General features: G+C 42.2%; 1 protein-coding gene across 2 annotated transcripts in view; it reads right to left on the bottom strand.

Annotated features, from left to right (window-relative positions):
* NPRL2 (NPR2 like, GATOR1 complex subunit) overlaps positions 1 to 26,636 on the bottom strand; it is a 100,531-nt gene that overhangs the window by 12,160 nt on the left and 61,735 nt on the right. For both annotated transcript variants that reach the window (XM_069206755.1, XM_069206756.1), the window contains exons 7-10: positions 21,227 to 21,324; positions 12,990 to 13,026; positions 9,371 to 9,464; positions 3,948 to 4,065 (exon numbers count right to left, since the gene is read on the bottom strand). In XM_069206755.1, coding sequence (XP_069062856.1) covers positions 3,948 to 4,065; positions 9,371 to 9,464; positions 12,990 to 13,026; positions 21,227 to 21,324 — 347 coding nt within the window. The remainder of the gene's footprint in view (positions 1 to 3,947; positions 4,066 to 9,370; positions 9,465 to 12,989; positions 13,027 to 21,226; positions 21,325 to 26,636) is intronic.

The following is a 26,636-nucleotide window of genomic DNA, read 5'->3' on the forward strand; positions in this document are numbered from 1 at the left end:
TCCCTTGCAGACTGGTAGAGGGCATTGTGATGGTCCACATCTGCCCGGAAATGATGCCTGAGCCAAAAACAGCTGTCTCCACTCCGCACTGACATCAATGTCTTTCTGATATTTGTCCACACCAACGGATTCAGAGCCCTTAGTAATGAGAACACCAGTGTGCAGATCTCTAATTGGAATCTTAAAATATAGATCAAAGCAGTCCGCTCCACAGACCTGGGAGGAGGGTGGGTAAGTGAGGAATCTGCGTTTAGCTATAGTATCTATCAGAAACAGCATTATTGCAGATAAATAACTTGTTCTTCTGATGGATACTTTTAACAGCAGATTCCTCACCTTGTGAATAAATACCAAAGCAGTACCTCCCCAAGTGGTTGTTCTGGGGGGTGGCTCAAACTAGGAACTCCTGCAGGACTAAACAGGCAAAGTGCAACTCCCACTAGACAGGACAATCAAAGCAATAGTGCTATGTGAACTGATGCCCACGTTGCAGCCACATAAATATCCAAAACACGTGCCGCGCTCACCAGTGCAGAGGTAGACGCTTTGGCTCTGATGGCATGAACCTGCAGGCCTTCCAGAGGTTGTTTCTTGGTCCATCCAAAGCAGTTCTTAACTCAAAGGAAAATCCATCTGGAGATGGCCAGTTTCTGCACTGTTCTTCCTGTCTGCACTGCTCTTCCCTATTTTGCCCCCCCCAAAAAAACTACAAAGTGCTGGTTGTTCATCCAGTGATCCTTGGTACGATTGATACAGAAGCTCAGAGCTCTCTTCGGCTCTAGACAATGGAGTCTCTCTTTCTCCTTGGGTGGAGGATGAAAGAACATCAGCAGGGTGAGAGACTGTCCAGAGTAGAATGGCATTACAACCAGTTGATGTTGAAGCAAGGTTTGATATAGCCTCTGCTGAAAGCCTCTTCCGAAGCCTAGAAAAGGGTGATATCGTTGTGGAAACTGCTGTGCAGGCGATGCTAAGCTGAGGGAGTGCACTGTTGTTTTACTGTCAGTGAAGCTCTCCAATGCCAAGTCCACGGTGTCTACAAAGAGACAGTTGCTGTAAAAGGGCATGTCCATGAGCGACTGCTGGCCATTATCCGAGAATCCAGTGGAGCATATCCAGACATGGCTCCGAAGCACCATGCTGGTGCCAACTGCCCTTCTCACACAACTGGTAACATCTAGGCTCGACCTAATATTTCAGTGCACCATGGCCCTCCCAAATGATTAGTTGAAGTCTGGCACAATGGTCATCTGGGACTGCTGACAAAAATGTGGTCACCATGTCCCATTATTCATACGAATAATGCCCCAAAAGGCAACATGAACTAATGGACCTGATTGCAAGGCTTGTGGATAATAACATGCTTTTTCTAAATACTCCCAGACATTTCAACTCCCTGGCTGCAGGAGTGGATGGGAGAGCAGATGGCTTTGGCCTACTAGAGAAGGCCTAAACTACAAGTCTGCCAGGTGCTGGGTGCTGCAGGAGAATGAATAGGTACCCTAGAGCTGGTCTGTGTCTCCTGCCTGTTTGGCAGTTCACGGAAAGGAAAGATCAGAGCTTTGCCCAGGTGCCTATGGGAGTGTCTGTGAGTGCCTCACTAAAGGGCAGGAGGGCTTTGCAGAACTCTGCCCTGACAGCTGAACTTTATTTTCACCTCTACTAAGGGGAGTTGTAAGTTAAGGAGTTCTACTGTCCTTCTTATAACCATAGCAAAATAAGTAGATTCGTCCGTACATGGACCAGGAGGGGAGTTGAGGCCAGTATCAGGGGATGTCTCAAGGCCGCTGACCTCCTGAAAGTACAAAACCAGATTGTCATCTTCATAAAGCTGGGTTTCATCTTCCCATTCACAGTCATTGCGTAGATCAGGTCAGAAAAATGTTATGGTAAAAGAAGCATTCTGTATGAATTTGATTGAGGCTGAGGTTGAGGGGGGCACAGCTTTATCTGAGGTCCCGGCTGATTACCTTCTGATAGAACCTTTGGTTCTTTCTTCCGCAGTGTCAACACACCACAAACCTGCACAGGTTTTGGAAGGCGTCTGCCCAGGAGTCGGGGGGACCCAGGAATGAGGGCAGGAGGCACATTCTGCAGCGGGGATGGATCTGCTGCCAGAAATTCAACTAGAGGCCTTCTTGGATCAGTAAATGCAACACAGGGAGCCAGTAGGGCACCAAACATTTGCAGCATGGCTTTTCTGAAAGCCTGGATCTGCTACAGCATTGCAGATGGCCCTAGGAATCTGGACTCTATTGGGACCAGCTCAGAAACTGGATCTGTGAGGTTGAGACCGAGGCTGTAGAGTACCCCAATGTCTTCCAGACTTCTCCTGACAAGAGTACCAAGAACACAGGGAGTCGCATTTTGACTTTTTTGTGATTTTTTTGGATTTGGACTTACCTATTTTGCATGAAGACCTCCCTCTGTATTGGCCCGAGGATTTCAGAATGCTTTCAAGCCTTACAACCTTTTGTCTGATGCTCAGCGATGTAGAGTTTGGCTTCCTGGATCCAGAAGGCCTTTGGATTAATCTGAGAGCAGGTGTTGCATGATTTGAATGATGCAAGGAGCACGCACCCCAGAGACAGACCTCCTGGGGGTCAGTCACCCACATATGTTTACAGACATCCTTGCAGGGTTTAAGCCTGTAGTCTTAGGGGGGGCACGTCCCTGGCACACTGGAAAAAGTTTGGATAAACGTTTTCTGTCACATGATTTAAGCGAAATAGCAAGCACGGATCCAATTTGGAAGGCACCGAAAGAAAGGAACTGACATTGATGCACAGAGGTGGCGGTTATATTGTGGCTGGACGTCACTTATGGGGCGGGATGGAACCATTGCAGAGTTAGCTGCACGACACCACCTACAAGTGCACATGTGAATTGGTGAGAAAAGTCTCCAGATCCCGTCTAGTACCTGCGCTATTCACAGTGTGAGGAATCTATGGCCTGAATTATCCCTCGGAAGACTTTATTCTTCACACTTCTGCTCATACATGCACTGCAGCTTTTAAGTCATGCTAGAACAGTGTAACGGTGCTCTCAGTACAAAAAAGTAATACAAAACAACTGCATGGGAGAGGAGACAGCATTCTTTGTTTGCCTTTAATCATGACACAAACTTTTGCTTTATAAGTAACCCAGAAATGTATTGAGTTTCTGCTGCAGAATGTGATGGCTGCAACTATGTAATGTGTGTAGTATATGGCTTAGATGATCTCGGATCCTTTCTTCAATCGTGTTCCCAAACTTGCATGTAGAAGCAAGTTTCCTAAAAGCAGTAATATACTCCTCAATACTTTCACCTGGTCTCTGCTCCCTCATGCCAAAATGAAAACGCTCCAAAATGGTACTGATCTTAGGTAAGAAATGCAAATCAAGTTTCTTCAAACACATTTCGAACTCATTAAGGTCTGTAGCCTCTTTACCAGGATCTGGCAAGTTCTCATATACTTCCTGACCCTCACAGCCCAGACAATGCATAAGAAGTGCTGTTTTTCTTTCATTAGATCAATTTGTTCCACAGACTCTGGAATAATGGAGAAATGATTTCTTCCACTTGGACCATTTTATTGGTTCGCATCCCATCCTCGTCGCCAGTGTAGAAAAGAATCACTCCAAATAATCTTCCAGTAAGAAATGTAGAGCCTTTTATTGGAGCATCCCATCCACCAGCAACTGTGAACAACTTGCTCTTCACTCTCCTCACCTCTCCATCTCAACTCTCCACATTCTACCATGAGGTCATAGATGACCTCAGCCCAAGGCAAAGCATAGTGAGCATTCTACTTAAGCCGAGATCATCTAAGCCATATACTACAATTACATTAATCGAGAAGGCCAGCACTGTGGAATGCATATTGCTAACACTGCTGTTCCATCAATAAACTCAAGAAAGAGTGCTACCTTATCCTTTTGAATGTACATTATACTTTGTGGCTGACCTTTCATCCACTCTCTGCAGCTGTTGGGTATAGCGGCAGATGAGGTCCCGCACTGTGGTTCCAGGGCTCAGCCCGCAGTAGAGTTGGAAGACATCGCGGAGACTGGCTCGTTTGTGACCTTTGGGACAGAGGGGATGGAAATAATTATGGCCAATGAAAGCAAACTGTTGGCAGCTGTGACTAATTACATTGATTTTGATTCAAGCAGACCTGAAGTGCTAGAAACATCTTCAAGACAACCGCCTCACGCTGATGAACTATTCTGGAACTGGCTACGCTGCCACAGCCGTAGGCAGACATGACATGCTAAAACCTATTACATCCTTGTGCGGACAAGCAATCCTGCAACTCCTACATTACCACAGTCAGTTGCAGATCAAAAATGCTGAAACTAACAATTTTACTACTGCCTCCTTCAGACCAGCAATGCTACAACTAGTGCTGAAACCAGCTACATTTCCAAAGGCACATATGGACCCGTAATGTTGGAAGCAATTACATTATCCAGATGGAAGATGTAAATGTTAGAACCAACTTTATTACCACAAACAACGAGACATGAAAAACTAATACATCTCTACAGCTTTACAGGGATTACCATTGTGGACCCAAAGTTCTGTTCCATGATTCAAATGGAATTGCAGGGAAGAATCACTACTTACTTGTTGTAAGAAATACTGCATTCCATTCAAATGTGGAAAAATAAAAAAATATACATTTACACAAAATATGTATACATGCAGATATACAAAACAACACAGAGCCCTCATCTACAGCTGGCCTTTTATACACTGTTTGCAAGAATCATCCCTCAGATCCTCATACATCACAGATCTTTAGGATACTTTTAGCTGGACCAAGCTCAAGGTGAGTGGAAGAGGAAAATGGTGTGTAAAGTGAGGAGATTTGCCTCTAAGAGGATATAAGTTATTTCAACAAGTAAGTAGCAGGTTCTTCCTCCTCTAAGGTCCAGCGTCCTCCATTCTGAACATATGTAGCATTTCCAAAACAAGGGGGTGGCAGATGTAATGACCTTTCGCGTGATACCAGAATATCATCTGTCATAAATATAGCATCCTGATTATTGTTTACAAAATTAATGGCGTTCTGGAGTTACTAATCCAAAATCTACACCCAAAGGACGATATTTGTGTGAGCAATTATTAGGACAAAATATTTAGGTCAGACGATATGCCTGTAAAGGACATCCTAATATAAAATCGGCCACCATGGATCAGTCAAACCTTCTGATTTCTGAAGACTTCCTAAACTGAGGTTCTTTTAACACCTGGACGAGTCTGAAGGTGGGGGGGGGAGGGCTACAAAAGATATTGTAAAAACGTAATTCAGGCACCCATTATGGAGGTTTCTGTTAGGTTGATTTATGGATTTGGATACCTGCTTGCATATTTTTTTAATATCTTCTTTTTATTATGCTCTTTTCCCAACAAGGCATGTATCATACATATATCAGATGAATAAAAAAAAATACATTAAAAGTACCCATTAATACTAATCCATGAGATTTCCTCGACTTTTCTCTTTTACCCCAAGGTCCTAGATATAAAATCCAAAAGAGCATTCAGCTAGAGACATGCATTACTGTGCCAATCCATTAGGGCCCGCGTTATTACATCAAAAGGCCCATATCTTGAGTTATTTCTTCAAACTCCCATGCTCTTTGTAAACTGTCCTACTGTTCTCTCGGCACAGCACAGCAATCCATGCCTTTGCGCCAAAAAAACAGAGCTCGGGCTTGCACTTATCCACTTCCGTATAATATCACGCTTTGGTACCAGGAGCGCTATTCCCACCAGAGTTTTGAATCCTCTTTTGTCCTAAGAACTATTTAGAATCATGACTTTACGGTCCAAAGCCACTGTATATGCTGCCACAGCGTCCAGTTTCAAGAGGATTAATTGCGTATAGCTTCATTCACTGGGCAGGTCCAGATCACATATACAAAAGAGTCCTCTGAGGACCCACACCGAATGCAGTAAGGGGAGTGTGCTCCACCCATCCGCTATGACCCGGCTGCACTCTATGGAGTTATAAGACGTGGATTAATCTAAGTCATGAAGGGATGGCCATCCGTCTCTGACCACTCGTTATTATCAAGTTTCCTCAGATCCTGCTTCCATCTCTCTATAAGCTGCACAAAAGGATCTGACGCTTTGAGTAGTAGTGATTTGTAGATCCGACTAGCCTTTTCTTATCAAACTGTCAGGAACAGCGGTCCCTCTCGGTATTATAATAAAAAAGATGAGATAATTAAGTATCATCAATTGTGGAACCTGCCCATGCACAAATATAATCAACATAGCTCTTTTGTCAATTTTCAACAGTGTTTTGATCCCATATACATGAGGACTGTGGTAACTGTTGGCCTGAGACTGAGCTAAAAAGTCACATGGCCAACGCTTTCCAAATTATACTCCACAGTGGATGAAGGATCAAAATCCGAAGTTCTGCAAACTCTCTTCTCATTGCTTGCTATCATCATACTTGGGTATCTCAAGTGGTACTTTGCTACACAGCAGCAGGTTCCCACCGTAGCCCATAGGGACCATCCCTCAGCCACACAGATACTGACTTCTCCCAGTTTACCCTGCAACCAGAGACATCCCTATACAACTTCAGCATCTCTAATATGTGGGGAATAAAGCAGTTGAGATGTTGGACACAGAGAAGCAATTCATCCGCATACAGATTACTCTGTCCTCTAAACTATTCCTCCATCAGAAACCTACCAGCAGCACATCCCAGAGCAGCCACATACCAGAGGCTCAATCACAAGAGCAAATTAAAGATCAAGGGCCACATGTAACAAAGTTCCAATTTGCGACTCGCAAATTGCGAGTCAGAATGACTCGCAATTTTCGAGTTGCAAATCCGAATGTAGGGTAGTGTCCTTGACACTAATTGCGACTCGCAATGGGGTCGCAAATGACCACCTCATGAATATTCATGAGGTAGGTAGCAATTTGCGACCCCCTTGGGAATGGCGGCCCTCACAGGGATGGTGGCCTGCTGGAGACAGTAGACCACCATGTCTGTGACTGCTTTTCAATAAAGCAGGTTTTTTTTTTTTTAATGCAGCCCGTTTTCCTTAAAGGACAACGAGATGCATTACAAAAGCAAAAAATTAAACGTTTTTGGACCACTGCCTGCTCTGAAAAAATGTTTTCAGTGACATTCACAAAGGGGGAACCCTTCCTAATTGCGAGTCGCAAACCCGTTTTGCGATTCGGTAACAATGTTACTGAATCGCAAAACTGGGCTTGTGCATCGGGAAGTGCTTGTTGCACATCGCAAACAGCCAGATTCGCTGTTTGCATGGTGCAAAAAGCATCGTACATGTGGCCCCAAGAGTGGGAAGCGCTGCAGGGTACCTCGCTTTATCGGGAAAGGCACCGACAACACTCCCTTCATTCTCGGGTGCATAAAGAAGTGCCACATATTTCAGAAATTGGGCATCGAGAGCCATCCTCCTCAATATCTTGTCTATAAACGGCCAGTGGATTGTGTTAAAATCCTTTTCTATGTCCACTGACAACACAGCTGCCAGCCTATCAAGTTAATATATGCATGTCAGCGTCACCTGGAGACGGCACAGGCCATGCCTGGTGTCCCTTGCCGGTATAAAGCTGTTCTGATCACTGGACCAAGGTGAATCACCTTAGCCAGTCTCATAGCTAGAATTGAGGCCAAGAGTTTTACTTCAGTATTTATGAAAGATATTGGCCGGAAGGGTGAGCTTTTGCCGGTGGGACTTTACCAAGGTTCATAACCACCGTGATTTACGGTCAGTGGGAACATGCCAGCTGCAAGCACCTCAAAATACAGTGCCTGGAGATGTGGCAACAGCAGCATGGCCTACTTCTTAAGGAACTCCTGGAGGAATCCACTTGGACCCGTGACCTTTCCATAATTGCTATTATGAATCTCCTACGTCATAATAGGGAAGTTAAGCTCTACTCTGTTGTTAGTGCACCAAAAATGAGCTTGTCCACTACTAAATTCTCCGCTACTTTCAGTGGAGGGTCTTGTCTGGAGTGTACCGTCCCATAATAGTCCACAAAAACCCCTGCAATCCCAACTGCATCTATGACTAACACACCACTGCTGTCCTACATAGAGGGAATTATTCAGGATTCAGGATTCAGTATCACTATTAGAGAATCAATAAAACAGTTTGCTTCCTATATCTTCCCAAATCTTACAGCCTATGCTGCGTGTGAAACCAGGCATGGCCTGTTGAATCCAATAGCTTCTTCTGCAGAGTGATTTAAGTGCTTTTAGCTGTCTTTTTACTTCCTCTGGTAAAGCGGAATGCAACCTCATATTTAGATGCTTAATTTGTGTCTTCAAGCCCTCCACTTCTCGCCCCTTCACTCTACCTGTACCTTTATGGTAGGACATGGCCTATCCTCTTATCTCAGCTTTGTCCTGCTTGAATATTTAATCATTTTTGCCATGTATTTGCCCTTTGTAGCCTTTTACCTCATTTGGCTTTGATATGCTTGTACGTTTCTTATCCCTGTCACTCAATGTTAAACTATTTCTCAGCCTGCTTGTTAGAGGGCAGTAGGGCTCAAACTTGACACTATCTTTTCCCAACCACTTTTGATGTGTTGCCTAGGTGTGATCCCAAGAATGCCAGCACAACCAAGTGACTGACACTGTCTCCATCCCAGAGAGCTTGAAGGTGATTCTGCCTGATATATGCAAGTTATACAAAATCCAGTGTTATATTATTATAATTCTGTCCTGCTCAGCTATTTGCTAATGTCTTCATGACTATATAATAGTTATAGACATTTCATGTTTTGTTTGCAACTGTTGATGGGCCCTATTTCTTGGTGAAAAAACAACACTAAGTATGTCAAAGAGTCCCCAAGACAAAGTGAAAGACCTACAGGGACAGCACATTATCTAGCTGTATGTTAACCACAGAGAGCAAAACAGTCTTGTTATTCATAGTGCCAGAACCAACTACTTTACAGAAGTATTCTTTTCCACCCAACTAGATGCAACATCACAAAAGAAGCCTCATTGTGCTTAGATTAAGAATCAGCTTCAGAACACCTTCACGCCATTATTCACAGGAAATACCCAATATAATCGCAGCTTTGCTTTTCAATGATTCACAACAAACTACACAACTAAGTCTCCAAATAGTTAGACTTGATGTCCCACAAACCTCACTAAACATTACCTTAGGCTTGCTATTCATAGTGGATCCAGACATGTCCACAGCCACGGATTAGGGTCAAACTCAACCACATTAATACTTTAATTATCAAGAGTGCAAAAGAAGAAACCAACAATCATTTTCTGTACCATTCCCCCATTGACAGTCACAGTGACACCGAATCTGCTTTCCAGCTCCCCACTTCTGTCTCTGCTTGCGGTGATCCTACCTGGCTTAGTAACATAGGGTAGGCACTCCTCCTGTAAACATTTGTCGTCTACCAGATCTTGGACCAGCGGCGTGGTACAGTATACATTGGAGTACTCGAAAAGGAAATAAGAAGAGAGAAAAAAAGTAGATTAGTGAACAATAAATGAAAACTACATTTGGAAACATCTTTCAATAAGTATAACTATAGCAAACACAGATCGTCAAAATTTTGAACTAGCAAAAATAGGATAGGGCAGACCTGTATTGAAAAAAGAAAAGAAAAAAAAGACCCTTCCTGTGTTCCACAGTGAACACAATCAAGGTCCTCGTGCTAAACCAGGTAATCCATCCTGACCCAACCCTCAAAAGAGAGAAGCTATCCAGTGGTGTCCACAAGTCCTTCTAGTAAAACTACTTCAAAAACAGAAATCTAGTAAAAAGAACTATGCCTGGCTCACAGTTAATCCACATACACACCTCCACCTACAAAGCTATTTTGCTGAGGCGTTCAAGGGCCACTTTAAAACACGTCTGTTTGTCCTGTTATTACCTATTGACAAAATGGTGTGATAAGCCTGACTCAGGAGCATGCAGATTGTGTCTACAACACAAATAATCACTAATTCGTTTACTATGCATTTGTGCTTCCTTATTGAAAGAACACAGATATTGCTTTCATAATGTTTTTAACCAATATAGTAGCAGAACGTGCCACCAATCTATACTTTTTATATGAGAGGAGAATCTGCTTTGTGACCAACAATTTATTAAATCTATGAATAAATTAGAGAGATAAATAATAGCAAAAGATTTCTAATGAGGAATACTTCCTTAACAGACATAAGCGACTGTTTTAATATGTAAATTGACTGTGTTTTAGGGTTTGGCTGCTCGCAACATAAGATTTTGATATTCGTATAGGAAGACTACATTTTGGCATATGCGTGAACTGCATACAAACTTTGTGCTATCCTTTCCCTCTCATCTTTTGCTGCTCATGAGATTTAAATGATTTGTATTCATATGTGGTTTTAAAATATGACGAATGGTTTCAAATGTTATATATCAATTTTAATAATTTGCCTTTTAGCACTGATTGCAGCGTAAAATGCCTGAGCTGGGCTCGGTATGAACACTTTGCACTTTTACTGTCCTACAGTATGTTGATGGTTTTTATTAACTGAAATAAAAGATTTACCTACCTTACTTTACCATGTAACAGGCTGATGATCTACCCCTTGAAGCTACCAGAAGCTCTGGAATTGGTAACTCTCAGGGTGGGGAAGAATTACTGGACAGATTACAGGTCACTTGAAATTAGGACCTTAAATCACTGGATGTCATTGTTCAAGGGCACTTCAAGGTAGAGTTGTGAGTCATCCAGATTCTGGTATATGGGGCAGGTCTCGTTTGTTAATTAGCAATCCCAAAAGTTGCATATAACGTACATGGATCCTTGGGAGACAAAGCAGTTGTCCCCTAATGAGGAAGTGATCCTGCATTTAAATGGGCACATGAAGCAGAGATTACATGAGGCTTTAATTTGAGTCCTCTGCTAATCAGAGATCGTTGGGCAGTATCTAGGGTTGGTATTGTTGCTCCCTACTGGTGTCACAGGGCCGCAAGCTTTGGTGAATTTCCAATGGATAACCAAGTTATTCCACTTCCACTGGGTACTTTAATCTCCCAAAGCAGTGAAGGCAAGCAGTGACTGTGATAAATAAACAAAGTATTTAAGACACTATAGAATGTTCAGTCAAAATTCTGACTTGTAGGAACAATAGGTCTTATTTACATGTAGGTAAAATAGGTAACAAAGTTAAACTATAGAAAGAAAGCAAACCATCATAGTACTTTGTTGTGGCTTTCCTTTAGACGCTTGTTAGTGTCACAAAATACCAATACTTGCGTTTTCACAACTCACTGTGTCACTGAGGCAAATTAATTAGGTCCTTACACAACTTAAATATTGCAATCATTTTCTTCTTAAGGTCATCTAGTTTCCTTGAGAACAAGTTATATATGCTAACTCTATTCCACTTACATTTCTCCTCTGTTATACCCATGAGGACCTATTTGCAAGGTGATCTGCATTGCTTTTGCACCATGCAACGTGGTCCAAGAGCGTTGCAAACTTTAACTCAGATTAATGAAGCTATGCAAGGCCACTTTGCGTGGCCGAGTGGCTCCATACATTTGGAGTAAGGCAACGCAGCACAAATCGCTGCCTTGCCTTACTTTGCTATGGGCACTGCGTTGGTCTTCCCACACAACTCTCAAGGTTTTCTGACGCATGTCCAGATTTCCCAGAACTGGAAAACCTGGGAATGTGCCAAAACGATACAACTTCACAGGAGAGGCGTAATGAGGAGAAATATCCTTATTTCTCCTCGTTACTTCCTCCTCTGTCCATTCTGTACCAAATACAGCTAGAGGGATAAGCCTCTCAGGCGCCCTTCCTGCACAAAAACAATCCTGCAAGCAACGTAGGGACCCGTGCACGATGGTGCAAGGGTGTCTGCATTGGCTCTGGGCTGCCGACAGGGCGCAAGCATGGGGAAAAGGCAGGAATGTATTGTATTGCCTTAAATATGGCGCTTTCCTGTCCTGTCCTTTCCCTGCCATGCAGCGCAGCGCAGCAAGGTGACTGCTGCGCTGCGCTGTGTGACTTTTTTTTATTTTTTTTAAATAAACTGCTTGGTCTTTTTTGGGACTATTTGTAACCGTAAAATGTTTAACTGCTACTTAGATTTTGTATGTATATCTTCTTCATTAATTTATTTTGTAGAAACATGTAGGTACCTGAAAAAAATCTTAAAGGTCCGACTGTGGTTCTTTCCAAAAAAGATGAGTGTAGGAGCTTGGAAAGGCAGCGCAGCGGAGTGGCTGACATGGCTTCCACCCGAAGGGCCTAATCCCAGTTGCTCTTGAGGGTGTATGGTCTGGCTTTAATGTGCATTCCTAATGGACACTGATGGAATACTCTACCTGTTTCCATGCCTACAAGTTCAAATGTGAAAGACGGCATCTCGATTTATCATGCAGTTGTGATCTAAGGATGTCAGTTTGTTTTGGATGCTTTGGAAGGAGGGGCGATGTCATTAAATAAATAAATTGAATACAAGTACTGGAAAATTAAGTAAACAGACTAAGAATGTATATCCTACCTATCACACAATGTAGCTAAACAAAAGCAACACAGTCATTTCAGAGTTGTACCACATTAATGAGGATGAAATATCAACCCTCAGATATACTGTGACAACAATATTAACCCACAGCATGTTACCATAGACAAGCTAATAATACAAATAAAACATCTACAATTATCTTGAAAATATTTTGGAGTCCAGATCATAGTCATGACATACGTGGATAACGATATTTCGACCATGATAATGTGTCTTACAAAAATGCATGTCTTACACAAATTGGGGCAGGACAGACCTACTCTACAGGATGCACCGGGTCACACTGTCTCAGTATCCCCCAGGTCTCTAAAGCAACATGTAGCAAGAGGAACGTTTTCTCAAGCTCGCCATTTGAAGAAGGGGTCATTCAGAGACTTTGCAAAGTCAGCTCTACAGCAACTCAAAGAAAAAAAAGTTCACACAAAGGGTAAATCCCATAATGCTTACCTGCAGTATGGACACCAAGGTCACCACTCCATAGTACCTACAAAACAAGAGACTTTCAGCAATGTTTAGATTCCTGCACCGTACGTGCTGGCTTTTATTTCAAAGATTCCATCCAATAGAAAACACAAACCTGTTGTCTTGCTCTATCCAAGCGGATGCAGCCTATACCTTGCAAAGGAAGTAGTTCCTCTGCCCTAAGGATCCTTCTAAAATGTACTGCATCCAGGAACAACCGTGGAAAATTTATATATCATGACTATGCAGCGTATAAACTAAGGTACCTTTAAGGGACCTTTGGATGCTGTTTGAGGAGTACTCTTATAACCTTCCCACATACCTGCTCACAGGGTTCAAGTCCCATCTGCCACAGACCAGCTGTATGTGTTAGCTTACAGAGAAAGTTGCTTCTACTAAAGAGTTTTAGTAAACTATTAAGTGATTGTTTCTCAAGGAGCAATTGGCACAATTCACCTAGGTTATAGGTCGCCAAAAAATGAATCAACTATAAGAGCACTGTCCTAACCAGGGCCAGCTTTTGGTGACTGCAACTGGTGCGACCGTACTGGGTGGTGACCTGGAAGGCGGGGAAGGGGGGGGGGGGAGAGACTGACCTTCGGGGCGCTTTGTCTAGCAGTAACTTGCGATTTAAAAGTACCTCCTGCAGGGTTGCTTGTGCTCCCGCTTTCAGGCAGCAATAAAAATGTTGAGGTGACCCTTGGGATTGTTCCTGCTACAGAGAGAGATCGTATGTTTGTCTAGTGGCAATTTTGACTTACCATAAAGTAGTGCAGAGGGTTAATATGCCTGTTGCAAAGAAAAGATCTGTATTTTATGTCGCTAGCTGAATGGATTAGTAAAGGCAGCCTTTACCAGTGCTTTAAAAGAAATTAAATGTATGTGAGAGGGGGTCTAGACTAGACTGCAGAATGCTATATCTCGTACTAAGTTGTCTTGGTATAAATTCTAGGATATCTAGGTCTCTATTACTAGAGGCTTTGCTGATCTGCCAAAATGCAATGGATTGTTTGACAGTGGATTCTTCACTCAGGCATGAGCAGTTTGAGGTGCAGTACAGATCTTTAAGGTACCCACTGTCCCCAGGCCAGTTGGTGAATGGAGAGCTGTGTAAAATTGCAATAAAACAAGTAATTGGTGTTTGAAACAATTTTGGAGGTTCCTTAATATAAAGGAGAGTCCGGTGCAATTAAGTACATAATATGTAATTATTCATTTTTGTAAAAAATATTTAACATAATAATTTCCTCATTATGAGTGGCCCGCAAAAAATCCTAATTATTTCCCTGCCCTGGAATCACCATAACTGGATGTTTCAGTAATTTGAGGGACCGGTGAATAATGTGAATACATGTTCTGGGGGAATAATATGCAGGAATTGGTGTTTCTACAATGTTTGCCGCAAGTTTTCCTCGGGAGTTTCATAAGGAGATTTTGTTACTTCCAGCAGCTAAAATCTCAGTTTGGGAAAAAAAATCTTTGAATTGCAATGGGCCTGGTGACTCCTGTTACCAGACCACTGGATTTGCAGGTCACTTTACTATTTTATAAAGACTGATATATACTAATAATACAAAAATGAAGGGGATTTCCAATAAATTGTCACCAAGGGCATTTGTTAAACAGTCATAGTCCTAGAGCAGAATTTATCTCAAATATGTTTCTATGAACTGATCATGTTCCAAACAACCACAAATATCTGGGAATGCCAGTATGCAACATTCATTGGCATGTGGAAGTAGGGATTCTGTAAGTCATGCAAACCCACAGCTGTTGTAGAGAAATTACTTCTTCCCAGCTTACTTTCCTAAAGTGGGGTGTACGTACATAACCAGTTCAGAGTGCAGGGGTCCAGGATGTGGAGTAGTGTTCCATCCTTCCCCACTACTGATGGATTTGTGTTGATAATACTGAAGACCCTTATATGGTTTTGTTTGCCCTTTTGTCAGAGTCTATCAGTGCTCTTTGAAAGTATAGTCAATGTTGCTGTAAAGCACCAACAGATTTTGCACTTTCGATAAACTTTTACATTTTTTGCAACAACTCATCTACTTTAGAACCAAGAGGCACGCCCCATAAATTGATCTGGACCTCGGATTGAAACACCATTATGCTGAGTTCTGCAAGTGTGCATAATAACAGATTATTAATCAGTCAGGAAGTTGTGACTCTAAGGACAATGAATGCTAGCATCTGAAATCTACTTTCCTACTTGAACAGATTACTAAGTTTACCTCCGATACAGTTCAGGAAAATGTTGAAGGTGTTCCATTTTCTGTCATTGAAATACATCATCCCTGTTCACTAATGTAGGAAAGTGGCCCTTTTTGTCATGGTCATCCACATTTTTTGCCACTGGTGCTAATGTTTTGTGATTGAAGTCCCTGTTAACCAAGCCCCAATGCCAGTGCTCTTTCCCTGAAAATAAGGTAAAATGGTCTAATTGTGTTACAATTGGCACATACTCTAGCACCCCTGAAAGTACCACTGGTACCTAGGGGGCATGGGTATAAAGAGGGTCCCTAAGGCCTGCAGCATTTATTATACCACCCTAAGGGACAAATTGCATGCAGACTACCATTGCAGGCTGTGTGTCATGGTGCAAACCATGTGTGAAAACACAACATGGCACACTCACTGTGTGCCATGCCCAAGTCACTGCATCTAATATATGTATGTCACCCCTACAGCAGGCCTTATAGACCTAAAGCAGAGTGCATTATATTATATGTGAGGGCATATCTGCATGAGTAGATATGTCACTGTGCTGCCTAGTTCAATTACTAGATTGTACAAGTTAACAGGGAAACTATCTGAAGTACATGTACTAGGCAGTTCCTCAGCTACATGATGGCTTTACCGAAACATATAGTCCTTGGTATCAAACACCTCATCTTAATAAATCCATACTGATGCCAATATTGGATTTATTATGACATGCACCCAGAGGGCACCTTAGAAGTGCCCCCTGAAAACTACTAGTCTTTTTCTGGGCTGGCTGACTAGTCTCGACCAGCTTGCTACCACAGACGAGTTTCTGACCCCCTGTAGGTGAGAGCCAGTGCTCTCTGAGGTCAGGAACCGATGCCTGCTCCGGAGAAGGTGTTATCACTTCCCCCAGCAGGATGGCTAGTGAATCTGCATACCAAGGCCAAGGGCTTCTAAGCTAAACTGCCTTTGATATGCGACCCTGGCTTCCTCCGGACCTGGAGAATACCACCCTCTGAGGCCCATTTGGCACCAGGATAGGTAGGAAATTAGCTATGTAGTATGTGTGTTGCATCTCCAGGCTAGTCACATTCCTGAGATGGGCTACCTGATGTGCCCCATGAAAGAAGGGTTTTGCCATCTTGACTTTGGCAAAACTAGGAACTCTGGGTCAGAAAATGACCACTCCCCAGAGTAACCGGTCATATAGGGGGTGTAGTTACCCCATGGTTAAGTTGCCCATTGGTTACTACCTTACACTCATAAACTTAGTATTTAGGTGGATCCCTGACACCTGTAACTCAGAGTCGTCTGACTACAAGAAGAAGGACAAAGAAGAGCTGAAGATGTGAGAACTGTGGACTAGCTCTGGACTTGGCGCCAAACCCTGCCTGCCTACTCCTGTCCGGACAGTCGCAAAGATCTGACTCGTCCTGCAGCTGCGCATCCTCCCAGAGCCTTGGAGGGTTGCCAGCACTTCACCTACCAGTCAGCATCTCCTTTGGAGTGGAGGACCAGCAGGCACCAATGGCAAATTCCCTGCACCATCAGGCACCAACGGCAAATTCCCAGTCCCCCTTTTTTGCTGATCATCATCAGAGTATCTACCCGGAAGACCGAACTCTGTAGCAGAATGGTATTCCAGGCAGTGCTCAGACACAAGTCTTTGGTGTTTGAACCCGTGGATTTTCACCTATGGGGCCCTTTCTCAGTCGACCTCTTTACATCCAGATTGGACCATCAGCTTCCCTGCTACTTCAGTTGGAGGCCGGATCCCCTTGACATAGCGATGGATGCGTTCCTACAAGACTGGTCAAAGGAACAGGGGTATGCATTTCCCCCCTTTGCGATGATCATGCGGTTATTGGCACATGTCCATCGACAAAAGGCCCAGGTAGCCCTGATCACATCTTGTTGGAAGTCGCAAGTATGGTTTCCAGTTCTTCTGGAACTTTCTTGGGACTGTCCAGTCCTTCTACCCTGTGTTCCGGATCCCCTGGGCAATTGTCACCCACTGGTACTCTAGGATCAGATGCCACTCATGTCCTGGCAGATTTCAGGCAACGCAGGAGAGCCCCAGGATTGTTGATTGAAGCTAAGTGAATGCTGGCGGCTGCCTTGGCGTACGGCACCAACAAACATTACAAGTCTGCGTGAGCTAGATGGGTGGTTGGTGTGTTCAAAACAATCAAGATCCCATGGGGTGCGAAGTGGTTCCCGTCTTGAATGTTTGGGCTGCTTTAACTTTTTAGGCCTTGGCCTATAAGACCATCCATTCTCACAGGTCTGGAATATCAGCTGGTCATTTCCCCTTGGGAGGCTCTCCTGTAGGTGAACATCCCCTAATGTGCACGATGATGAGAGGGAAACTTTTGGTTCTTCCTCCAGAGCCAAGATAATCAGCTCTCTGGGATGTCAATAATGTTCTAAACCTTTTTCATGCTTGAAATGAATTTTTGTCTCGTAAAGAACTGTCTGTGAAATTGGCTATGCCTCTGTGCCTGATGTCATGTAGTTGGGTGTCAGATGTGCGTGCTCTCGACCTCACAAGCCGGTCATTCACCCCAGATGGTGTGACTTTCCATATTTCCAGATGGACAAAAACAAATGCCAGAGTGGTTTCATATCTGGCCTTTCACAAGTTTCCAAAATTATGTGTGGTCCAGTGTCTCAAGGCTTCTGAGGATATGACAGAAGAATTCCATCCTCCGGGACAAAGGCAACAGTTAATTTCCCTCACAAAACCCTGCAGGGCAGTCTCATACCAACCACTGCCATATAGATCCGCTGGGTAATGCAGGAAGCCGGCATTGATATCTTCCTCTTTGGTGATTACTCAGTAAGAGGAGCAATGGCTTCTAAGGATTTCTGTCTGGGCGTTCGGTTGGAAGATATAATTAATGCAGCGGATTGGTCATCAGACTCGATGTTTAAGTGGCTTAATTTCAAACCAGTGCTCAACATGGAGTCTTTGGTGGAGGACAAGCTTTGAACAGGCATAATCCTCGCCTCGGGTCCGGACATATAATGCAAAATTTCCTAGTAAACATGAAGGTAAGTTTCAATTCTATTAAGGACACGGAGGCAAGGATTATTCCCACCCAAGGCTTTAGAGAGACCCTTTTTTTCTCTACCCGACTGTATTAACTTGGATGTTTTTTCCCTAGAAAGTGTACTTGTAAGTTTAAAGTACTTTATGTTCTTGAATTATGTCTTTAATCTTAGTAGTATCGTGCCTCAAATGGGTATCTTGGATGGTGACAAGTGGTTTCTTTAACTTGCATAGATTTACGATTTTGTTGCCTCAGCAAGATGTTTGATGTTTTTTTCTGCATCATTAGCGATAGGTTGATACCACGTTTTTTCTTTCATTATTTCCGAGGTTCAGATGGGTCCAAAACTGAATGAGACAGGAAACGGATGGAGGTTCTTGGTGCACTCAAGAAAGAGGGCGTTAAGTTGAGAGTGTCCTGGATTGTAATGACTGTGCATGTTTATTGGCTGCTCACTTTGTAGTTCTTTCCCTAGTGCTGATGGAAAAATGTGTTCAATATTGTTAAAGGTGAAGCTGATGGATTGCAATAAAGGGAGAAAGCAAGGCATAATCCTTGCTTCCGTGTCCTTAATAGAATTGATACTTCCCCCTTTGTGTTTATTAGTAAATTTCACATTTTTTCAATCTTCAAAAAAGGTCCTAACTTTGACCTTGGAGTGGGGAGAGGCTACTGACTAGAAGAAGGTGGCCATGTCCTCTGCAACTCTAGTTGAATGTCTGCTACATAATGATCTGGAGACCTCAGCATGGGCTGAGGTAAAGATGAAAACTCATGCAGCCTGCTTGGAATTTCTGAATGGGTGTGTGTGAAAACAAGAGCACAGTGCAAAGCTGAGGGTGAAAAAGAGGTGCTGGAGCCTAGATTAATAGCCCAAACCTCCAAAAGAAAAGTCAAGAAGGCTGTGAGACCAACTACTGAGGAGAGACAAGCTCAGGTCTCCTATGATCAGGCAGACGACAAGTCAGTCCTGGAGGGAACTGAGCCCAGGAACTTGGGGCGTACACAGCAGAGCTCCTGTGCCCAGGGGGACCATATATGGAAGATCTTTGCAGGGACAAAAGACGTATCTCACTCATGAGAGCCTGAGACAGTAAGCTGCGACCGGGAAAAGGGAGATGTCAGTGGCTCCCACAGATTCCCCAAACCTGGTGCCACTAGGAGAATGTTAGTGCCCCAGCAATACAGAGAGTTGGTACCTAAGCTTTTGACAACCCCCTAGCTGGGCACCTTGGCCAGACAAAAACCTGGAGTATGTTAGTGAACCACTTCTACTGGCCAGGTGTGTCCTAGAAGGTAAAGGAGTTTTGGAACTACTGTGCCATAGGTCAAATAAGCTTTATTTTGTTTACATCCATGTGTATTCTCTTTTTGTGGTGTACCTCTTGTGGTTATTGTGCGTGTGTGTTGCACAAGTACTTTACACATTGCCTTCTAAGTTAGGCCTGCCTGCGCCAAGCTATCAGAGGGTGAGCGCAGGCTAATTTATGTTTTGTCACTGACTTGACCTGTTAGCAACAGTATGGTCTTAGGTGACCTACCACTCCAGGGAATGTGCAATACCTATCATGAAGACCAGTAGGAACTGGCATAAAGTTACCTATTCTCAGGTTTAAACTTTGGAATTTAGTTCACTTCAAGAAAACATAGCAAATAACACAGACACAATGAATTTAAATATCGTCCATTGGCTGTTTGCAGATCAACATAGTGAAATGGCGAAGACTTCAGATTTCCTAGCAGTTAGGGAATTAAAATTTAAAAAGGAAAGAGTACAAATTGGTAGCTTTGCTCAAAAAATTACACACAAATTAATTGGCTTGTTTATTAAACACAGGGAAGCAGCTGCCATACCATTTTTCTACTCAACTAATGCAATATAGGGATATTGAAGTGCATAAAAGAGACCACAAGATGATGTGATTGGGTCCAGCACTAAAACTCAGAAGGGAATCCTAGCACTTTATTTTAAATGGACTGGGTGCCAGTACTTATTCTGGATCGGCTAGATGGTAATTGTTAACAGTCTGCTTAGCTACATCCTCCATAGGAAAGACAATGGAAAAAGTATCCGTGAGACTTGTAGTAAAAAGGTTGCGGTACAAATAACAAAAAGTTTGCATATCACCTGATCATTTGAAGAGTTGATGTCAACTGCAGCCACTGAAGACAACTATAGTGTAATAGTTTATGTTGGCAAATTCTGGGTTACTAACTGGCTAGCAGACAAGTAAAAGAAGGAAGCCACTGGATACAACGAGAATCCAAAGGGGACAGACTGGTACAGGGGCAAGATTTAAGTGTTCCTGCTATGCTTGGGACTGATGGCAATTAGAAGAAACACTTTAAGAGAAGACCTCCTTGCTCCATAGCCCTTGGCACATTCATGAACTGAATATTCTACCATTTCAACAACCAAACAATTACCCAGCAACAGGAGTCTTCAACATCCATTCATCCCTGATAAACATACGGAGTCTGCTCTCCCTGCTTTACTATTCTCTGTGTGACAAAGCTTGGCACGGTTCCGAGATTGGTCCAGTATTCCTGGCTAGTCAATGCTCAATGTAGCAAACTTTGAGAGATCGCCTGCCGATTTGTTTCTTAGCTGCAATGTTAATCTACTAAAAAGTACTGGAGATCTTCTGTACCCGAGATTCAAGCAGTATCAATTTAACACACACGGCATGCCCAGATGACTGTAGTTTTGAGCGTTATTTTTCACCCAGATTTTTCCAGCTTTATGTAAAAAAAAAAACAACAAAAAAAAGTTCCTAAAAAGGTGACTGCATCATAAATTTCTTACAAGTTCAAAAGGCACTGCAGATCTATATTGCACCAAATTAACCAGACATTTTAAAAAAACTCACTTTTTGCACTGGTCACTCTGCTTTCTGTTTTTTTATTATTATCACTCGCTGCACCCCTATTTGCTAATTTTTGCAAGATGTCTCTACTCACAGAAGGTTCTGTGTGGCGATCCGAACCAGATTCAGTTCTACATCTGCTTCAGCTGCAATTTTCTGAATGTGCCGAAATCCATCAATATATGGTAAAATCTGAAAAACAGAAAAAAGTTGACTATTTCTAATTTAAAAAAAGTGAAGAATAGAACAAGGTAGGCAGGTATAATATGGGTGATTTGGGAGGTACTGGGAAAGCACTTCCTAGAATCGCGGTTGTAAGGGATTTATACAGCAGTATTGGCAGGAAGGTGTAGAGCATCGGCTAAGAGGGAGGATACTACAACTACACATGCAAGGGTCTATTGTGCGGAGGCATCCATTGTCTTTAATGTGGATAATACCGTCATTTACAGCATTCAGAAACAGCTGAAGTGTGGTTTGAATGGTCGTATAAAACATGATTTATTACAGTTTGGGGTAAGTGGGAGTAAATCATGATTGGGCAAAGATGGAGTGGCGCTAATGACTGTGGAAGGGGTGGTCTTGAAATGGTGGTTGTGAGCGCTGATGGAATATAGCTCTGCTTTAAGACAAATGCAAGTGAGCTTCCTTTAGGGATAATGTAGGAGCTATGGCAGTCTGGATGATGAACAAGTCCCAGTAATGGCTGTGTTATCCATAGTAGTGGTGGTGTTGCGGGGATACTAGCTGTCAATGATGACTATACTCGAATTCATGCTTTAGAACAAATGTTGCACTAGCTGAGAATGGTGGCATAAGTGTGCATATTGAGGATTTGTAAGACAGATATTAAATTAAATGTAGCCTCAAATTTATTTTACCATTTGAGCCAGCTTTAGTCTAATAAAAATGGAGAGGCAGAACCTATGAATCGTCCTGAATTACTGTTTTTAAAAAGCATGCAACGTGAACTAAATCTCTCTATACTGAGAGTTCAATGTATGGATTGAAGTGCTGCCGAGCGTGCATGATTGAAAGGAATGAACACATGTCCACCACAGGAGTACGTGCTCCAACACATCATCAGCCAGTGTGCACTAAAGCTGCTAACGTGGTCATCCAGATACATCAGGTTTTTCAGTCCGTAGCTTTTCTGCGGAGACGGGTGGTGACAAAAGTGTCAGTTTGGGATAATGGGATACATTTGGTCCTGGTTCAAGATCAGCCAGAGCACTGGAAAATGGACAAAAGCACCACTGAATAAATCATCAGAAGGTTATGAATTTCAAGCACCATCAACCTAGGTCAGATTCACGTCTGATACGCAAGAGAGATATTCCTCTAAACCCATATCGTACCATCAAGTCATCTGACACGAATGCCAGCCCAGACAAGTGCTCTTTAAGAGGGAATCTAAAAGTCTGGGCTGGATGCATATAGGCATACATTTAGAACTTAATTCTGTTTAGCAGAGATGCTGTTAACCTGCATGCAATCAGCATGCATTTTTGCTATCCAAATTCAGCTGGACAAATACTACACTGCGACTACTAGAAAAGAAAAAGTCACAGTCATTAATGCCGCAGATTAACTTACTCAGTTTAAGGAAGAGTGAAATTAACAACTGTTAGAATAAAAAGTTATTTATATGTATTCCAATTCCTCCATCACTGGCACCTTGAATAAATCAATGACAGTTCTCAAGAATATGCAAACACTGATTTTTAGAATAGAAGATGGAAGGTGTCTGACACTATTGATGGCACTGGACGTGACCCCATCACTTTGCTTCCAAGGTTGCAAGTAGTAGTAGGGGTCTTGGAGACAGCGGGCATGGAATTAATTAGCTGTTAGAAAAGTAGGCCCAAGAGAAGCTCGTGGAAGTAATAAGGATCAGCCTGCCCAGTACAATATGGAATACTGGAGGAATCTCACCCATCACCCCAGTTATTTAAAATTTGTGTTTGCCACTCAGTTCATTATTTGTGCAAATCGTATCACTCCGTATTTATGCAGACAACACTCTCTAATATTTGTCTCAAGACTGGGTGACTGACAATGGTGTGATCTAGAGTATTTCTGAAGAATACAACCGTGTTACTATTGGTATAGTTCAAACATGCTGAAAAGAATCCAAAAGTGTATAAAGCAGTGCAATTAGGCAATACAATTACTTTGGTACTTTAGTTGGAACATTAAAACCTCATGCGAGTTTTTTTGACTCCCCTATGACATTAGTTAGTCAAACAAACATGATTGTGTATGCCAGCACCTATGTCTATCAGTTATTAGGCAGTGCTGAGCCATTCTTAAATAAATAAGACAAACAGGGTGGATGTGCAAAGAGCTATAAGTGGTGGAAGGTGAAGTCATACAATGTCGGGAACAATAAAACTCCCAAGTTGCTACGAACTCTGCCGCTGAAGAAGATAACAACATCACCTATGATGAACATATTAACCCCAGCTGCAGAGAGATGTATTTGTCTGTTGGCCCAAGTAAAAGTAAAGGTCTCAGTATTATCTTCGCACAAGGCAATTAACAGTGATGCACCCGAGAATTTTAAGAATGTTATCTTTCCTCCTAATGAAGCAACATTAAATGATCCAGTGGAAAAAACAAATATTGTTCTGATAAAACACTAAACGTAAAAGGTTTGGCCATTGAAGGACCAACTGTTTCCCACCCAACCAAAACACGTACCAGAGCATCTGCAAATAACAATGTAGAGTCCGCCATTTAGGAAGGCACTACTGACAGTTGTATTGAGGTCTGGATGTCTTCTGTCCCTGTCCCATAGTAGGAGTTTGCTACTCTCACTGTCTTAGGTACTAGATCCTAAGTACATGCTTCTCTTCCAAATGTTTTATTTTCATCTTCCATTCTATTTGGATAAACTGTTATTCTTGCTTTTTTTTCTTGGTGTAACAGACAAGCTATCAATGTAGTTTATACATTTTAACCTGAACCCCCAAAAACTAAAGAATGACTTGAAGGCCACCTAATATTTGTCATATGTGTAACAAATATTTCTTGGATGAAAGAGCTACCTGTAATCATTGATTTAATCCACCAAAGCCCCTTCTTTTTTATTTCAATTTCTACTTTATTTTCACTTCCTATCGCATCACCAATAGAGGGTCAGAAAAGGCTAGGAATCAATAACAGCCACAAGAGGCATTAAGCTTCTTCCTGAGTCCATCCCATTTGTGGAGATTACCTTTGAACTGCAGCACTCCAATGCACTGGCTGGATAATAGATTAAATCTGCCACACCTGCTTGGCTGCAGTTCTCAATTCTAGCTCTCTATTATTTCTTCAGTAAATAGACATAACCAGCTGTAGGATTTCCTAGATATTAGAATCAAACATTTCCAAAGATAGCATTTCAGCCAGATCAAGATCTGCAGGAGAGGAGCGAGTATTCACCTCAAGACCATCGGGCCAATCTCTGTATTTTTATTAAACTTTGAACAAGGCAGCAGTGATATATTAGTTGCACATCTCTCATAAATTCTAATAGTAAGTTAAAAAATGCGCAACAACACTACAACACATCTTTTGCCAAAAGGTGTATGTTTTGAACAGAAAAATTCTGCCAAGACCAAGGTATGCAAAAAGTAGCGAAGGACTCTTATGCAATCTCAGTATTTTCTTGGGTATATTTAATCAGCAGTCCAATTAACCATTACTTTTTGGATAGATCCTGCTAACAGAAAATCTAACATGGCAATGGAAAATACTTCTTTAAGAGTAAAACAATAAAGGAAGGCTAACAGCAAGGGTGAAAAAACACTCCTGATCAATTAACATATTGCTGCTTGAGATGTTCAGACTGGTCCTCAATTTAAATTGCCAGATGGACAGTTCTGAAGAACACATTAGAATATGTCACTGTCCTGAAGGTCAGTGCATCATCTGGGTACCAGTTATAATTAATAAGACTGCTCTGCTTTCCAAATCCGGCTCACTTTTCCTGCTAAGAAGGCTTATATGCAAGAAGGATGCAAGGCTCCCGAGACTGAGAACACAATTGCTTCTCTGCATAGTTTCCTAAGTAGAAAAGTTTTTATGGTATGATAATGTAAAAGCTTTTAATAAATTGAGATGTTTATGCCCCTGATAAAGGATAAACTAATAGCCTACACAATCAGAGCATTCCTCTGTTAAAGGGACCCATGCATTAAAATACTTCAAGCGGTTATTTAGAGTCGAGTAACTATGAATTTCAGTTAGCGGTAACTCTGTCTCTCTCTATTCACACAGAGAAACAATGTCAATGAAGTGACAAAGTGATATTTTTAAGCTCTGTTCTTGCCTTCTGTGGTTATTGTAGCAATAACCCAGCAAAAACTGCTTCGATTTGTTTCTAGTGAATCAAAATTAGTTGAGATTGTTGGTCTTGTCCCTTACTCTTTGACTTTGGGGACTGATTACTTGTCATTTTCATTTTATATGAAATGGACATGCTTCTTGGGCTTATGTTCTATCTGTGGTGGCCATATTTGTTGGGTTAGCAGGCCTGCTTGGGAGCAGACACTCACGAGTGTGTTTAACGATACACTAACCTATTTAAACACACCTAAAGGTGCATCAAAGGCAAGCCCATCCTTGCTACATCTGCTAGAACCGGACGAAGATGTTGTTGAACTAATTATGCACCTCAAGAACTAATGGTCATATGAAATGGACAATAACTCCTCCAACTTCAGATGTAGCAGTAAATATGTGTGCTGTGTATTTCTAACAATAAACCTCATGTCTTTTTGAAGACCGTGGACAAAATCTCAGATGTGGCCTCTGTCTCAAGACCACACTACATAACGTGAGGTCTTCGCTTAAAAATAAAGATGAAATTAATCTGCTGATTCAAGAATGCAATTTAGACAACAATTTCATAATGAAGGGAAATAGGAGGATCAAGTAAGAGAAGGAGTGGATAGTGGCTTTAAAGAGGATGTAAAAACACAGGTTAATTCCTTGTCTTACTTCAGACACACCCGCAGACTTTATAGACAAACACTCTAAGATCATCAGTCTCCTTGTGAATAATATTGCTATGGTGGTCATTCTAGGGGATATTAAATTATGGTATGAACACACCTCTGTCATGTTTAACACAAGCTTTCTTTGGCTTAATGGCAATAACAGGAGGTCGATGAACCCTCCCATCTGGACAGACACATAACTGGCCTTATTTTTAGCTCCCATAGGTTTACTCAAATAACCTCAAGTGGACAAGTCTCCTAGTCGGCCTGACCTCATCGTGACTTAGACCAAAATTAAGGCATCCCTGAAATTTTATCAGCATTGCAGGACAGCTCAATACTTTAGATCTTAAAAAATGCTGTTCGCATTTTAACAAAAATGTGAGAGTTACCTTTGAATAAACAGTGTCCAAGGTCACCCACCATGTTTAACGTAAAAACATCCACATACTCATGACTTAAAAGCTTAAATGTTGGTAGTAAGACAGGGTGAAAGCAAATGGTGCTCGTTTCACT

Source organism: Pleurodeles waltl, chromosome 9 (assembly GCF_031143425.1).
Source record: "Pleurodeles waltl isolate 20211129_DDA chromosome 9, aPleWal1.hap1.20221129, whole genome shotgun sequence".
Lineage (NCBI taxonomy): Eukaryota > Metazoa > Chordata > Amphibia > Caudata > Salamandridae > Pleurodeles > Pleurodeles waltl.